This window comes from Carcharhinus amblyrhynchos, chromosome 20 (genome assembly GCF_965287045.1).
Source record: "Carcharhinus amblyrhynchos chromosome 20, sCarAmb.v2.hapA, whole genome shotgun sequence".
NCBI classification, from domain to species: Eukaryota; Metazoa; Chordata; class Chondrichthyes; order Carcharhiniformes; family Carcharhinidae; genus Carcharhinus; species Carcharhinus amblyrhynchos.
The window spans coordinates 14,151,231-14,167,656 of NC_137343.1; the positions used below are offsets into that span (position 1 = coordinate 14,151,231).

At 42.0% G+C, this 16,426-nt stretch overlaps 1 protein-coding gene across 10 annotated transcripts in view; it reads right to left on the bottom strand.

The window, feature by feature from the left end:
* Positions 1-620: 620 nt before the first annotated feature.
* Positions 621-16,426, bottom strand: part of git2a (G protein-coupled receptor kinase interacting ArfGAP 2a) — an 85,753-nt gene continuing 69,947 nt past the window's right edge. For 5 of the 10 annotated variants that reach the window (XM_080208121.1, XM_080208119.1, XM_080208118.1 and 2 more), the window contains 2 exons: positions 6,048-6,111; positions 621-3,448 (listed from right to left, as the gene is read on the bottom strand). In XM_080208121.1, the coding sequence (XP_080064247.1) occupies positions 3,236-3,448; positions 6,048-6,111 (277 nt within the window). In that variant the 3' untranslated portion in view covers positions 621-3,235. Of the gene's footprint in view, positions 3,449-6,047; positions 6,112-11,745; positions 11,878-16,426 lie in introns of all 10 variants that reach the window. The other 5 variants (XM_080208113.1, XM_080208111.1, XM_080208114.1 and 2 more) reach the window with 3 other exon arrangements.

Sequence of the window (16,426 nt, forward strand, 5' to 3'; positions counted from 1 at the left end):
TAAACGCTCTTTCTTGTTTTTAACCCTTCCATTGCCTTCCAAAGATATCAGTGCTCATTTAATTCTGGCCCCTTTATCATCCCTTATTTCATTTGTTTCATCAATGATAGTCCCGCGTTCAGCTGCCTAGGCCTTAAGCTCTGGAAATCGCTCCTTGCAGCTTACCAACTTAATGTCCTCCTTGAAGCCACTCAGTGAAAGTTATATTTTTGGTCATCTGACCAAGTAAGAAATCTGGCGCCATACTTTGTTTTTTGTTCATCACTTTGGGGCATTTTATTATATTAAAGAAGCAAAGTTATGTTATACGATACAATTTTAAGACATTTAAATATACACACATTAATATTAACAAAGGGTGGCCTAACCAAGATTTTATACAGCGGCAGCATGATTTTCCAACTCTTGTACTCAATGCCCCAGCTGATGAAGCATGCCATAACCATCTTAATCATCTTGGCCATCCGTGTTCCCACTTGTGGACCTGCAGGCCTGATCCATCTGTATGTTAATGTTCCTAAGGGTTCTGTCTTGATCTAGTTAATCTATTAATTGCAATAAATGAAAGTCTAAACAATGAATGGCATACAGAAAGAAAATAATCCAGAGGATACTGTATGTACATCATGTAATGTATTTAATAAATCAGAGTAAACACATCATTACAAACTGTACACATTTCCATGCTTAATTGGTTTCCATATAGCCATTAGCTGCTGAAAGTGACATATTATACAGGAAGAGCCATATGACAGGTACAGTGCAAAGTTATGTAGGGGATTCACTCATTCTGGGGAGAGAAAAGTGAAAAAAAATCTTAGTACACTCCCCTGCCCCCAAAGGTTGCTAGTCCTTGGAACAGAGAAAATAGACCAACACTGGAAAATTTGTCAAGTCCAGCCCCAGAACTACACTGACGCCTAGATTTCATGCTGAAGTTCGGTAGTGCCAATCCCTGTGTAGTCATTTATTAGGAACATTTAATTATCAATTAACAGTACCACAAAACCCACCCTCGCCTGAAAATAATTTTTCCCCTTCATTTTTCACGTTCCAAGTAAGAAGATCCTGAGTACAACCTGCATGAATATACTTATGTGCTTGCCTCAATCACAAATCAAATACTAACCCATCTACATCATCTTACTGACTTTTCCTTCTCCCACTTTGAACCTAACTAAAAGTTCATAAACTGACTGCCGTCACTATGCTCAGGACAAACATCTGCAATTGTGATTAACCCCTTTCTTCATTAAATGTTCTCATTATCTTCTCCCGCAACAGTTTCTTCTTTATACACATGACTATAATGACTTGGGAAGTTTCCCATGCTGATCCCTGCCCCTCCCATCTCACAACTGCTAGCAATGGCACTGAGTTGCTGGCAGGAAGTGCACTTCTGGACTGGTCCTGCCAGTTCAAATCCACACCATATTTTGAATTGCATTAGTCTAGGTGCAGATTCAATCATCAATACAAAATCAACTGGGATGCCCAGTTTAACCGTTTCAAAATCACTTGCATAAAAATTTGGCAACTTCCCTATTCCTCTATCTGCTAATTCACTTACCATCAAGGAGAATTGGAAGCCACAGCTACACCGGTCCAAACGAGGTTGTGCTAGTCTCGTCTGTTTTGGGTTCTGCATCTAAAGGTTGAAATCCCCACGCCAGAAGGGTTTTAAACACTGCAGCTGATTGTTTTGCAGTTTTACAGCAATGGGAATTTAATGCAAAAAGTACTATAAATTTCACTACAATTTACTGACCATTTCACAAATTTTGTCAACATTAAAGGTTTACAAACAAAAAATAAACCATCATCCTTAGAATGAACTGACCAAAAATACTGTACAATGACAGGCAAAGATGGATGATAAAAAGCTTCTGCATTCATAATCTAAACATGAATATGTAAAATATCTTCCACAGAAAAAGCCTAATTAATCTAAAGGGTTGGTTATACATTGCATAAACACAATGCTGTCAGTCATGTCGGTCAAAAGCCATAATATTATGAGGTACAAATTGCACAAAGCAATGATGAGTATGGCTTTTAGTTGAATTATGCTTTGACCAATCTGATTTATACAGCCCCTGGGTTAAAATTTGTGCATGTTGCTGAACGAACGAGCATGGTTAAAACTATTCACGTACGTGAGAATTCATTAGCAATTATTTATGATAGTGTAATGCTCCATTGAAAGAGTAAACAAAACTAAAAACAGTTATATTGTGACTCGTGATCAACAGAACTTCGATAATATCCTGCTGACAAAGTAGAAAACATGATTTTTTTAAAAAATTAGATTTAGCCCACTTACTAAAGCTAAATAAATATGGACCTGCTCTCTGTAAATTTTTCATAACTTCTTGAATAGCCTGCTTCTGTGCAGTATCATTCAGCCCATCACATTTGTGCTGGCTCTTCGAAGGAGCTACCCAATTAGTCCCACTCCCTTGCTCTTTCCCCATAGTCCTGCATTTTATTTCCACTTCAGGTAATACTCATTTCAAGTGCAGAGCAACAGGCTACAGTCTTTTGGTTTCAGCTAAAATCTCTGGTCACTTTCATAATCCCAGGAAATTTGACATTACAGCCTTTCAACATCAGCCTGGTGCCTGATTTTTATCCCCCTCCTTATACAATCTAAAGACTTTCTAAACCCACGTTCGACATCACTTATCAAATACATACTGACTTCCCCTGTCCTCTTCATACCCATTGCAACTTTCATTTGTTTCCCTCACTATGAGTCCTGTACCATTACCAACACAATAATTCAAACCTTATTTATAGCTTTGGTGCATACAAATATCCTTTCTACCTCCCACCCTCCAATGCAGCAACTTCAAACAATGTTTCTCCGACTTTGCATAATTTAGAAAATACTGTTGAACTTTAGTTTCTACACATTTCTGCTATTACCGATACATTTCAGTTATACGTACAATTCTAACCAACTGTTACTTGTCTGCTTTAACTCCCAGAAAGCAATATTTTGCCAGCAGATATTCAGGTCAAATAATGAAAATAGCACCCAGAAAAAATAGCATAACTCTGCTGCAAACATATAGGGCAGAAAGAAGGTATTTTCATACCCAAAATTGTAAATAATATTAAAAAAAGCATGCAAACATAATACTGACAGAAAGCCCAGACCAATTCTGGTACATATCCAGAACAGTTTACTTTTATATAAAAAAAATCTGTAAATAAAAAAGGGAAAGAAAAATCAGTTGTTGTTTTCTTTTGTTGTTATGGTAACGAGTTGTTTGGCTGCCTTGGCAATATCATATGCACACTGGATCACTTGCTGTGTTACCAGTTGGATGTCAGATGTGGGACCAGGTTCTGCTGGCAATGCTTTTTTACATTCTGACTGGAGTCTGTACGCGCTCGAAGTTAATAGCCTTAGTGAGGCCCGAACCATCTCTGAACGAGGTTTCTACACAGTGACAGAAACAGTCTTGATTTGTTACTCTCCACACAACATGTAATCAACAGAAAAATATGCACTGGTTTCAAAGTCCCGGTAATGTGACAAAACATTAGAAAATCTAACAATATTGGGGTGGCACAGTGGTTAGCACTGCTATCTCACAGCACCAGGAACCCAGGTTTGATTCCCGGCTAGGGTCACTGTCTGCATGCGTTCCCTCCGGGTGCACCGGTTTCCTTTCACAGTCCAAAGATGTGCAGGTTAGGTGGATTAGCCGTACTAAAAATTGTCCCATAGTGCCATGGGGACTAGCTAGGGTTATGTGGATAGGGCCTGAGTGGGATTGTGGTAGGTGCAAACACTGTGGACCAAATGGCCTCCTTCTGTACAGTAGGAATCTATGAGATATGTAGTAACTTTACTTTGATCAGTTGGGTTTCTGGTATGCAGAGAATTAATGACCATATATAAAATTCCCACACTGAGCTATGGAGGAGTACACACAGGTAGCTGTGGTAGCGTGGTCCTTTTAAGGGAGGAGACCCTGAAGGCTACGTAATCAGGCCAGATTCAATGGAGAGACTGCACAGGAAGATGAGCCAATTGGTGCAATGTGTCTGGTCCGGAGACACCTCAGTTGGATCAGGGAGGAGCACAGAATAGAGATGTGTTGCAGTTCTGTCAGACTCTATGTATAAATATCATTGGTAATAAACTCTTGATAACTTGAAACCACAACTAGTTGCTTTTGAAGTTATTGCAGCAGTGATCATGTTAATGTTTCAGTCGATAACCTTTCTTTAGAATTGGGAAAAAAGTTAGAACAGTGGTTGGGGAGGGTGGAAGAGTTGGACTTCATTCACATTAATGTACTGCATTTGGTGTTCATGATATAGATCATTCCACAGCCGAAAAAACAAACACAGATAATTTAATCACTTTGCTGAACAACTCCATTCAATCTGCAAGCATACTTCCAGTCATTTGCCATTATAATTCACTGCTTCATTCTCACTCTGACCTCTGCGTTCAGCCTTCAGTCCTAATGAAGCTCAATGCAAGTTTGGTGAACAGCACCGTATCTTGCAATTAAGCATTTCACAGATTTCTCAACTCAACACTTGTTCAACAATTTCAGATTATAACTACTGCTGGCAACTCTTCAAACAGCAATTGGTGGCAACGATCCTACTTGTGTAGGATTTTCAGTTTCTCCAGACCCATCTTTCATTTATTTTCTTGTCTTATTACCACTCTCTGGATTGCACCATTATCACTTTCTTCATTTAATCTGCTCTACCATCTATTCTGTCACAGACGTTCCCTCTTGTTCTCTCTTCCCTTCCCCACTTTCTCCTTGCCTCTGCACTTACTCAAAACTCTTTCATTCAAACTGGAAAAGGTTAGAGATGCAAGGTTATCAACCTTTCAAACCGTCACTTTCATCCAAAAGACCAAAGTCAGCAGACACATGGGAACGCCACCTGAAGGTTCTCCTCTAAGTCACACACTATCCTGACTTGGAAATATATCAACGTCCTTTCACTGTTGCTGAGTCAAATTCCTGGAATTCCCTCCCTAACAGCACTGTACTTACACCTCAGGTACTGCAACTGCTGAAGAAAGCAGCTCACCTTCTCCTTCTCAAAGGCACCTAGGGATGGGCAATAAATGCAGGCCTAGCCAGCGATGCCCACATCTCAGTAAGGAATAGAAACTGAAATGCTAATTCTGTTTCTTCCTCTATTTCTGCTACCTGACCTACCGAGTATTTCCAGCATTCTTTTTATTTCAGATTTCTAGCATCTGCATATTTTCCTTTGACATGAAGTTTACACTATCCTCCAAAGAAGACATCCCACTAATTTAAACACAAAGGACAAGTTGGCAAGATCAGTTCTGGAGTTTAGTCAACTATACTAGAGCCACACAGCCTAATAGATACAGTTCAGAAGTCTGTGAAATACTTAACTGCAAGATATGATGCTGTTCACTAAACTTGCATTGAGCTTCATTAGGACTGAAGGCTGAGCGCAGAGGTCTGAGTAAATTTCTTACTGCTTTACTGCCAGGACCACCTTATCAATCAAGACACTGACTTGCCAGATTTACTTCATGCCAAGTAGGAACAGTATCAACTCATTTGTAGATTTACCACTATGTTGGATTAGTAGTCTTGCCTGCAGGTCAATCACTAAATGTACTCTGGACTATTTGCAGAACTTCCTGGCTTGGTATCAGATTAATGAGGCCACCAGAAGATTACCTTTGTTCAGTATTTCCATTGCCAGGTGTGACATTATGAAACCACTTATAAACAATAAATTTGAGCTCCCACCAGGACACAGTAGATAAAATACGTAAAGATTGTCCTAGAACATCCTAAAGAGATGGAATGAAAGACCTTCCGGATCTCTTGACTTTCCAAAGCCTCCACTAGACTCATGTTACCTTTCATCCTTTCCCATTCCCTTTTCCAACCTGAACTAGCAGCTTCTAGCTTGTCGTTTGACCAATCATTTAACTTTACCTGAAAATTTTACTTAGAATTAACATCATTTTGTTTAGGGAAACTAAAATATATATATTTTTTAAAATGACTCACCTTTGGAAAAAGAGCTGCCATCTCAGCTACAGCAACATGTATCCTTTCCGAGCAGGGCATAAAGCTAACGGGCAAAATAGCAAAACAGCAGGGGCACAGGAGAAAAGGGGGGAAAAAAAGAAAAACCATTAATCACTCAATTAATATACTGCTGGGCCTCTGGAATTAAAGCAATATTCAAGCAAGTCTACACTAATAGTATGGCCATTTAACAAATTAATCCAGGATTGAGATGGGACGTGCAATGCCAATGATTCTCTATGGCATGGTGTCCAATCTGGCCCTCAAGCGCTGACAATCAGGCCCACAAAGCCCACCTTATACAGGTTTACTTTTGCTTAAATTTCTTAATAATTGGTTTGTATTGACTGAATTTAGTACTTTTGGTCTGGAAGTAGTTGTCCTTAATACTATTGCCTCACTGGAGGATAAACCTTAGGGCAAGAACATTATTGGTACCTATAGCTTAAATTAAGGGAACATTAATTTAAACCTGTGGATAAGACTCCATGATACATTGAAGACACAAAGTTTGGGCTTGATGCTTTCCTAAATAGGATGAACATCCACATATTTTTAAAATTGGTATGGAATTCTTCAAAAGCTTGGTGGCTTCCACTGTGTGATCAGTTTGGTACTAATATACAAGACTTGGATAGCGTTGGTTGATCTCAGTCAGGGCAATAACTGAGGCTTTACAATAACTAAGGCATTATAACTAATCTCAGTGTTCCTTGGTGAGGGTTCTAGATTCTGCCCACTCACTGCTGCTGGATAGTTTGTATGTGGGTGAGGATTAGGCATGGTTGCAATGCCCATCACTTGCCAATGTTTGTATCCCAGACTCACATTAAGAATAGCTAGTCATTCAAGCTACCAGATCCCACCGAACTACATTCCAAAATAAAAATGCTTGGTTTCACCTCCTATCCTTCTTCCGACTAAGGCCCCTTATGGAATCAACATTTTTATGGTTAATTTACACCTATGCAATGTTAAAATTTAACTCAGTTAAAAATCTCACAAAAAAATGTTAAAAGTGCAAGATATGCATACTATCCCAGTGACAGGGCATAAAAATGCCTAAATCAGGATTAATGTGCATGTGTGACATTAATATACCTTTAAGAGATTTTTTTTTGCTAATTATATTTTCTGCAGTTTCAAGCAGGCCTTTTTGGCTTCAGTAGATTTTTTATTATGTTGCTGGCTGGAGATGTCCTTTTACTGCTGCTTAAATGGGGGGTTATTTATTTTTACTGGGATATTTATGACTCTGCATTGTTAGGAGAAAAACTGGTTGGCAGGTCAGGTGGTAGGAGTATTTTTTCATTTTCAGTTTGGAGCTGTAGGTTTGGGTTGGTTTTAGAAGGGACAGCAAGCTGAAAAGAAGTCTCTCTCCCCCTGGTTTTGTAAATTCTGCAGATTAGCTGAAAGCTTTCCTGGAGTAGAAAATCTGCCATTGCTGGCTTGATCAGAGTCTACCTGGGGTTCTGGGGAACTGTTTTGACTTCAAACCATTCTGGGTGTGTCAATAGGACGACTCGAACTCACAAGACAGTTTTCAATTCTCTAACAAAAAACTCATTTCCAGTATCACGTGAGCATTAGACTTTGCAGTGTTGAATCTCTTTAAAGGGTTTTGTCTATAGCAAGGGTTTGTTTGGAACATTTTAGATATATTTGTTGAGAGTTATACATTATCATGGTTGTTTTGTGTTGTTTGTGATTGATGGAAATTATTATTGATATTCTTATTATACATGTTAACTATATTCTTAGATAAACTTTGTTTGATAAAAGCCCCTTAATGGGTGATTTGAATCATATCTGAAGTGAAACATATCCTAGCCAAAATCAAGGTGCAGAACTTATGATCAAGGTGGGCTTGAGTTTCTGACCTGAACTATAACATATGTAAATACTGGGAATGTGACTTAATAAGATTGGTGAACGATAGGCACAGATTGGCAAATGGAACAATTATGTTATTGTAATAAAGAAGGCCTGGTTCAAAGAAGGGCAGGACTTGGCACTAAATATTCCTAGATACAAGGTGTTTATGAGAGACAAAAGAAGAAAAAAAGGGACAGAGTGGCAATACTGATGAAAGATGGTATTACTGGAGGGAGAGAATTTTTAAAAATTCATTTACGAAATGCGGGCATCGCTGTTTTTCAGCTTGCTGTTGCCCATTCCAAGTTGCCTTCAAGGAGGTGGTGGTGAGCTGCCTTCTTGAACTGGTGCAGTCCCCAAGGTATAGGTATACATGCAGAGCTAGCAGAAAAAACAATGACTGAACACTGGGCCACCTTAAAAAGTTAACATTGCAGGCAATGTCAAGTATATTCCCTTGAATAGGAAAGATGGGACAAATAAACCTAGAGCAACCTGGATTACAAGACTGGTAGAGGTGAAGATGAAAACGGAGAAGTGTGCGTATGACAGATAACAGGTAGAAAATACAATGTAGAATCAGGCTGAATATTGAAGGGCCGGAGCGGAAATGAAAAACTGATAAGAAAAGCAAGACAGGAGCAAGAAGAGAGGCCGGCAGCTAAGAAGCCAAGGTCTGCTGTAAGAATACAAATAACAGGGTGACAAAAGAGTAGGGCTGACTAGGGATTAAAAAAAGGGAGTCATGCACTTGGAGGCTGGAGAAAAAGCAGAGATATTAACAAGTACTTTGTATGTGTCTTTATAAAAGAAGAGTATGCTGCACAGGCCAGGGAGAGAGAGGGGAGCTAACTGTTATACTTGTCTAAAACAACTGGTGCGGGGGAAATACATCATCAATAGCAAAGAAAATAAATAAAAAACCTATATCTCAGCTTCACAAATGCTATATGTAATGCAAGTGCGTTTGGTGAACAGACAGAGGACTGATGGTGGTCGATGGGAAATATTCAACCTGGAGTTCAGTTACAAGTGGTGTACCTCAAGGATCTGTTTTGGGGCCACTGCTGTTTGTCATTTTTATAAATGACCTAGATGAGAGTGTAGAAGGATGGACTAGTAAATTTGCTGACGACACCAAAGTTGGAGGAGTTGTAGACAGTGAGGATGGATGTTACAGTTTGCAGAGGGACATAGATAAGCTGCAGAGCTGGCAGATGGAGTTTAATACGGAAAAGTGTAAGGTGATTCACTTTGGTAAGAGTAACAGGAGTACAGAATATAGGGCTAATGGAAGGACTCTTAGTAATGTTGACAAGCAGAGAGATCTCGGGGTACATGTGCATAGCTCCCTGAAAGTTGGCACCCAGGTTGATAAGGTTAAGAAGGCGTACAGTGTGTTAGCTTTTATTGGTAGAGGGATTGAATTTCGGAGCCATGAGGTCATGTTGCAACTGTACAAAACTCTGGTGCGGCCACACTTGGGAGTATTGCGTACAGTTCTGGTCGCCGCACTATAAGAAAGATGCGGAGGCACTGGAAAGGGTGCTGAGGAAGTTTACCAGGACGTTGCCTGGTATGGTGAGAAGGTCTTATGAGGAAAGGCTGAGGGACTTGGTTATTTTCATTAGAAAGAAGGAGGTTACGAGGTGACCTGATTGAGGCATACAAGATGATCAACGGATTGGATAGGGTGGACAGTGAGAGCCTTTTTCCTCGGATGGTGATGGCTAACACGAGGGGACATAGTTTTAAATTAAGGGGTGATAATTATAGAACGGATGTCAGAGGTAGGTTCTTTACTCAGAGGGTAGTAAGGGCGTGGAATGCCCTGCCTGCAGCAGTTGTGGACTTGCCAACTTTAAGGGCGTTCAAATGGTCAGTGGATAGGCACATGGATAACATTAGAATAGTTTAAGTTAGAAGGTCATTAGATTGGTTCCACTGGTCGGCGCAACATCGAGGGCTGAAGGGCCTGTACTGCGCTGTAATGTTCTATGATAAAGCGTTGAAGTTTGTTTAACAAGAGAGTGTCAAAGGAAATGAAATGTACTGATTCTGACCTGTTGTGAACTGTTTTGTATTGATTTCTGAGATCATTACCTTGTTTACCTAAGCTTAATCTGTAGCCTCAACTCATGCAAGAGAGAGAGAGCAGAGTGGACAACAGAAGACTTCCATGCATGTACCATTCAGCAACAGGAATTTGACTCGGTAAAGGCCATATTGAGGTCAATCAGTTCTCACTCCATGCATCAGGCTGTTAGATTCTATTTGGCATCTCTCTCAAGAGACAAAACTAATCACAATGATCGTTAGCAGCTAAACAGTTGATTGGCTTTTAAATTAAAAAAATGTTACCAGCACAGGATATATATAAGCAGTGCACTAAATGGCCAATCCAAAAGCACTCATGTTCTAAGTAGTGCTGGTAATTATTCAGGATGCCGACATTTGGAAAATGTTGGGAGGGGCATTTATGATTCGCAAGAGTTACACAAACTGTAAAATTTATTGAAATAGATCTAACCATTGAAACATGCATTATTTTACATGGAAATTTTATTCCTCCCCCCACCCAAAACAAAACATGAAATCAAGTTGTGGGGTTCTACCAGCTCTGCAACACTTCACCCATATAGCTATTCTTCATGTGCAAACAGAGATAAATATAGGAAACTATTTGACATGGGAAGATTGATCCTTTTCTTCTCTGACATCCACAAGTGAAGTATCCAGCAGGAACACTGAAACTTGGGTTGACATTGCCTCCTTTCTCTAACTCAGTGGTCAAAAGATTAGTTAAGACACTCTTCACATTGTAATGGTTGAGATGAGATAACATAACACAGACAGGGATCCAACCTGGGATCTTCCAATTCTGTATGGTTCAAGGCCACACTGGACAATCTATTTACCCGCTAAGGGAGATGCACACTTTCAAATTAAAACAAGTGGCAGATCTAATTTCTTGGAAGTCACAAGACTATAGTATGGTTTTCAGAGGCTACTCCCATAACAAAATAATCCGTGTCCATTTTGGCATCTCCTTTTTGATTTTGGAGAGTTGGCCACACATGTGTCTGCTGTACAGGCAGACACTCACTGAAGGCACACTGCATGACAACACATGATCAATGTTGGAAATAAATCACTTTGATCAACATCCAAAGGTATTCAAGTAAAATAATACCTCTTCTGAAGAGGATGTGGCTCCAAAATCTGTCAATTCACACAATAATCCATTTTAACTTCAACAGTGGACATCAGTGCTCAAGGATATCACAGCTAAATCCTAATCTGTCCTCACCTGACATTCAAATATTGACAACTTTCTAGCAGAAGTCACAAGATGTAATTAAAGGTCAAAATCATGGCTCATTTTGTTTTTTGCTTGCTCAGAGCCCTGGTAGCCAATTTATCAGAGTCAATTTAACAAGTCAGCACAGGCCTAGCTCTGGAATTTTCTTGTTGTATGGCTTGTTACATACTATGTTTTGCACTTATGAACTGAACCAGTGGAAAGCTAAAGCCGAAGAGGCTACTTTTTCATTCATTGTAATGCACATGACAATTACCATTTTAGTATACAGTCATCTCATTATGCAAATGCAATATAAATCAATTATTTTGTCGTTTCTGGCCATTGTTAAGTTTGTGTGCATCATTTCTGTAGTGGCCACCGTATTTAATTTTCTTTCCACTAGGCTCATTACTTCTGTTAACGAACCGCAATGACAATCATGCAGGGAAGAAGAGAAAAGATGGAGTGCCTGGGAGGCAGAGACAGAGGTCAGAGTACCAGGTGGCAGGGTCAGGCTGCTGCTGCAGGGTCAGAGGCTGAAGGGAAGTTTTGTCGGCCCGCAGAACCAACGTACTGAAACAGCCGAGGCTGTGCCTGAATTTGCGCAGGCTCTCCCGTTCAATCTGTCTGCTGGAACGGAGGGAAAAATAAGGATCGGAAGCAGATAGGGAAGAGAAAGGGAGAGAAAAAGAAAGAAGTGATTGCACAAATGAAATCAAACTACAAGTGGAATGAAATTAAAATGAAAGACTTCAAATGGAAACAGTGTGGACTATAATCAGTAGCAGGCTGCACACAATTCTGACAATTCCAATATATCCATATATGTACTGCAAACTTAACAGTAGAGTCAAACCCACTTCCTTTATTTTTTTCATTTTGTTGACCTGTTTCTTAAACAGCATCAACAACAGATGAGAATGGTGAATGTAGGCTTCCAAAATAAATTAAAAAGACAGTGCGATGGATCAAAACACCTGTGCCTGCATGTGAATACATTAACTTGATTGATGACAAAAAAATCTGTAAACTTTATGAGACAGAACAAAATCTGCAGAGAAAGGACAGACATCAAATACAGAGGGGCTACACTCTTTGTGCCAAAAATACCAATCATTTGTTCCAGTACCAATATTAATTTAGTCTCCTAAGGCTTAAGGATCAGCAAGTCCTCCCAAGTCAGTACTCTCTGGTACCATGAAGACTTGATATTTTATGATGGTATATATAGCCTGCAAGGTATGGAAATAAGCCACAGAGACCAGGACAATCCTGGTGACATTGATCTTAGCCACGGTGTGCTGTGGGAATACTTGCAGTTAACCTCTGCATTCCTGGGACAGAAAGAGAAAAAAAAATGTTTAATGGCTCAGCAGGATTATCTGGGGCACAAAAGAATAGGCAGGAGGGCCAGAATGACTCACAGGGACAGAAGGGGGCTGGCAAGGTGATAGTGGTAGGGGATGGGAGGGTCCAAGGCATTGACAGGAGGTTCTGTGGGCAGAGGCATGACTCCAGGATGGTGGTCTGCCTCCCTAGAGCAGGGGTACAGGACGTAACAGAAAGGGTAGAGGGAATTTTGAAAGGGGAGGGGACCCAGGCAGAGGTAATAATACACATAGGGGAGGGGGACATAGGAAGGAGGAGTAGGGTAGATGTCAGTAGGTAATTTAGGGAGTTGGGGTCCAAACTGAAGAGCAGGACCTCCAGGGTGGCATTCTCTGGGTTGCTGCCTAGTACCAGCAGGGCTAGGAATGACGAGATCATGCAGCTAAATGCATGGTTGAGGGATTGGTGTAGGGTAGAGGGCTTTACTTTTGTAGACCACTGGGAGGTATTTATGAGAGAAGGGCAACTGTACAGGAGGGGTGGAGAGAATTTGAATGGGAGGGGAACTAGTGTCTTGGCAGGGAGGTTAGCTGGTGTGTTTAGGGATGGTTTAAACTAATAGGGAGGGGGGGTGGGGATGTGGCTGGGAGAGAGTTGGGTGAAAGGAAAATCATCAGGGAGAAGGAGGTTCCGAGGGACACTGGTGGGTTGAACTGTGTCTGTTTCAATGCGAGGAGTGTGACAGGAAAAACGGATGAGCTTAGGGCCTTGATGTTTGTGAGGAAGTTAGATGTAGTGGCTGTAATGGAGACGTGGTCACGTGAAGGGCAGGACTGGCAGCTGAATGTTCCTGGGTATAAGTGTTTTAGGTGTGACAGAGGAGGGTTGAAGAGAGGTGGAGGGGTGGCACTGTTAGTAAAGGAAAGCATCACAGTAGTGCAGAGGGAGGACAATATGGAAGAGTTAGGGATTGAGTCGCTGTGGGTGGAGTTGAGGAATAAAAAGGAGAGATTACGATGCTAGGGGTATACTATAGGCCACCCAACAGCCCGAGGTCAGTGGAGGAAGCCATTTGCAGGGGCATTTTGGATAGGTGCAGGAAGAATAGGGTGGTTGTAGTGGGTGACTTTAATCTTCCTGGAGTGGATTGGAGGGGGCCTACAGCTGGGGGTACGGAGGGAGAGGAGTTTGTAAAATGTGTTTTGGAAGGGTCCCTAGAGCAATATGTAACTAGCCCGACTAGGGAAGGGGCTATACTGGATTTAGTGTTGGGTAATGAGCCGGGGCAGGTGGTTGAGGTTGAGGTAGGCGAACATGTGGCTAACAGTGACCACAAGTCCGTCTACTTTAGGATAAAAATGGAAAGGGATGAGTGCCGGCCAAACGGGAGGGTGCTGAACTGGGGGAAGGCGCACCATAGCCGGATTAGGAGGGAGCTGAAGGACACTGATTGGGAGGCACTATTAGCTGGCAAGTCCACGATTGGCGAGTGGGAGGCTTTTAAGGGCAAACTGAAAATGTTGCAGGAGAGGCATGTTCCAGTTAAGTGGAAGGATGGGAAAGGTAGGATTAGAGAGCCGTGGATTACAGGGGGTATCGAAGACTTGGTAAGGAAGAAGAGGGAGGCGTATGTTAGGTCGAAACAACTGGGTACGGAGTGCGCGCTGGAGGAATATAGACAGAGTAGGAGGGAGCTAAAAAGGGGAGTTAGAAGGGCATGAAATGGCTGATAGGATTAAGGAAAATCCAAAGGCATTTTATTCCTATATTAGGAGCAAGAGAGTAGTTAGAGGGAAAATTGGTCCTCTTAGGGACAAAAGTGGGGAGTTATGTATTGAGTCGGAGGGAATGGGGGAGATCCTGAATGAATACTTTGCGTCGGTATTCACGAAGGAGAGGGGTTCGGTGTCGTGCGGTGTCTTGGAGGGAGCTGTGGATCAGTGGCAGGAAATATCTATTACGAGGGAGGAAGTGCTAGGGCTTTTAGGTAGCGTAAGGACGGATAAAGCTCCGGGGCCTGATGGTATTTATCCCAGGCTGCTTAGGGAGGTGAAAGATGAAATTGCTGGGCCTCTGGCGCAAATCTTTGTCTCTTCTTTAGACACAGGTGAGGTCCCAGAAGACTGGAGGGTAGCAAATGTGGTACTGCTGTTTAAAAAAGGTAGTAGGGATAACCCTGGAAATTATAGACCGGTGAGTTTGACATCGGTGGTAGGGAAATTAATGGAAAAAATACTTAGGGGTAGGATGTATGAGCATTTGGAGCGTTGCGATCTGATTAGGGATACGCAACATGGCTTTGTTAGAGGGAGGTCTTGCCTTACGAATCTGGTAGAATTCTTTGAGGAGGTGACAAAAACGGTTGACGATGGGAGAGCCGTTGATGTCATCTATATGGATTTCAGTAAGGCGTTTGACAAAGTCCCTCATGGTAGAAAAGGTTAAGGCGCATGGGATACAAGGACAGGTAGCTAGGTGGATTGAGAACTGGCTGGGCAATAGGAGACAGAGGGTAGTTGTTGAGGGGACCTTTTCGGGCTGGAGGCCAGTGACCAGTGGTGTGCCGCAGGGCTCAGTACTGGGACCTCTCCTCTTTGTAGTATACATAAACGACTTGGAAGAGAGTGTACGTGGTGTGATCAGCAAGTTTGCGGATGACACCAAGATGGCAGGGTTGGCAGATACTGAGGTGGAATGTCAGGTGATACAGCAGGATATAGATAGGTTGGTACATTGGGCAGATAGGTGGCAGATGGAATTTAATCCTGACAAATGCGAGGTGATGCATTTTGGAAGGAATAATACAGAGAGGAGCATAAAAGGTAGACCGATTAAGAGTATAGAAATACAGAGGGACTTGGGAGTGCAGGTTCACAAGTCTATGAAGGTTGCGACACAAGTGGAGAAGGTTGTAAGGAAAGCTTATGGAATGCTAGCCTTTATAGGAAGGGGTATAGAGTATAGGAGCTGCCGTCTAATGCTTCAGTTGTACAGAACGTTGGTTAGACCGCATTTGGAGTACTGAGTCCAGTTCTGCTCACCTTACTACCAGAAGGACATGGAGACTCTGGAGAGGGTGCAGAGGAGGTTTACCAGGATGTTGCCTGGCATGGAAGGACTGAGTTACGAGGAAAGGTTGGAGAAACTGGGACTTTTCTCCTTGGAAAGACAGAGGTTGAGGGGAGACATGCTAGAGGTATATAAGATACTGAAGGGAATAGATAGAGTCAATAGTGAGAGGCTGCTCCCTAGACTGGGTACAATTACGAGAGGTCATGATCTAAGGGTGAGGGGGGAGAAGTATAATTTGGATGCGAGAGGAAGGTTCTTCACGCAGAGGGTCGTGGGGGTATGGAACGCGCTACCGAGTAGGGTGGTGGAGGCAGGAATGTTGGACTTGTTTAAGGTTTACTTAGATAGACACATGAGCGAAACAAGGATGGAGGGTTATAGTAGGGGGTATTAAATAGGGTCAGAGCCTCGGGAGACACCAGAAATGCAGACTTATATGTTAACGTTTTTGTCTTTTTATTCCGCAGGTGGAGGTCCACCTTGTTGTCAAACAAGGGGCATGCACACAGTGGGTCGTGCGTGGGCTGCTCTTGGAGGTTCCGGGAGTGGCCTAATACTTTGTGCCGGTGTGTGCGCTTGATCCTGGACCGGTAGACGGGCGCTGCAACAGCTCAGTGACTAGCACTGCTAGCCGTGCAGATACATGGATTTGGGCCTGTGTCTGTGGGAGTTTGTGCATTCTCCCTGTGGTTGCGTGGGTTTCCTCCGGGCGCTCCGGTTTCCTCCCACACCCCAAAGATGTGCTCTTAAGCTGATTGGTTTACCAAATTGACACTAT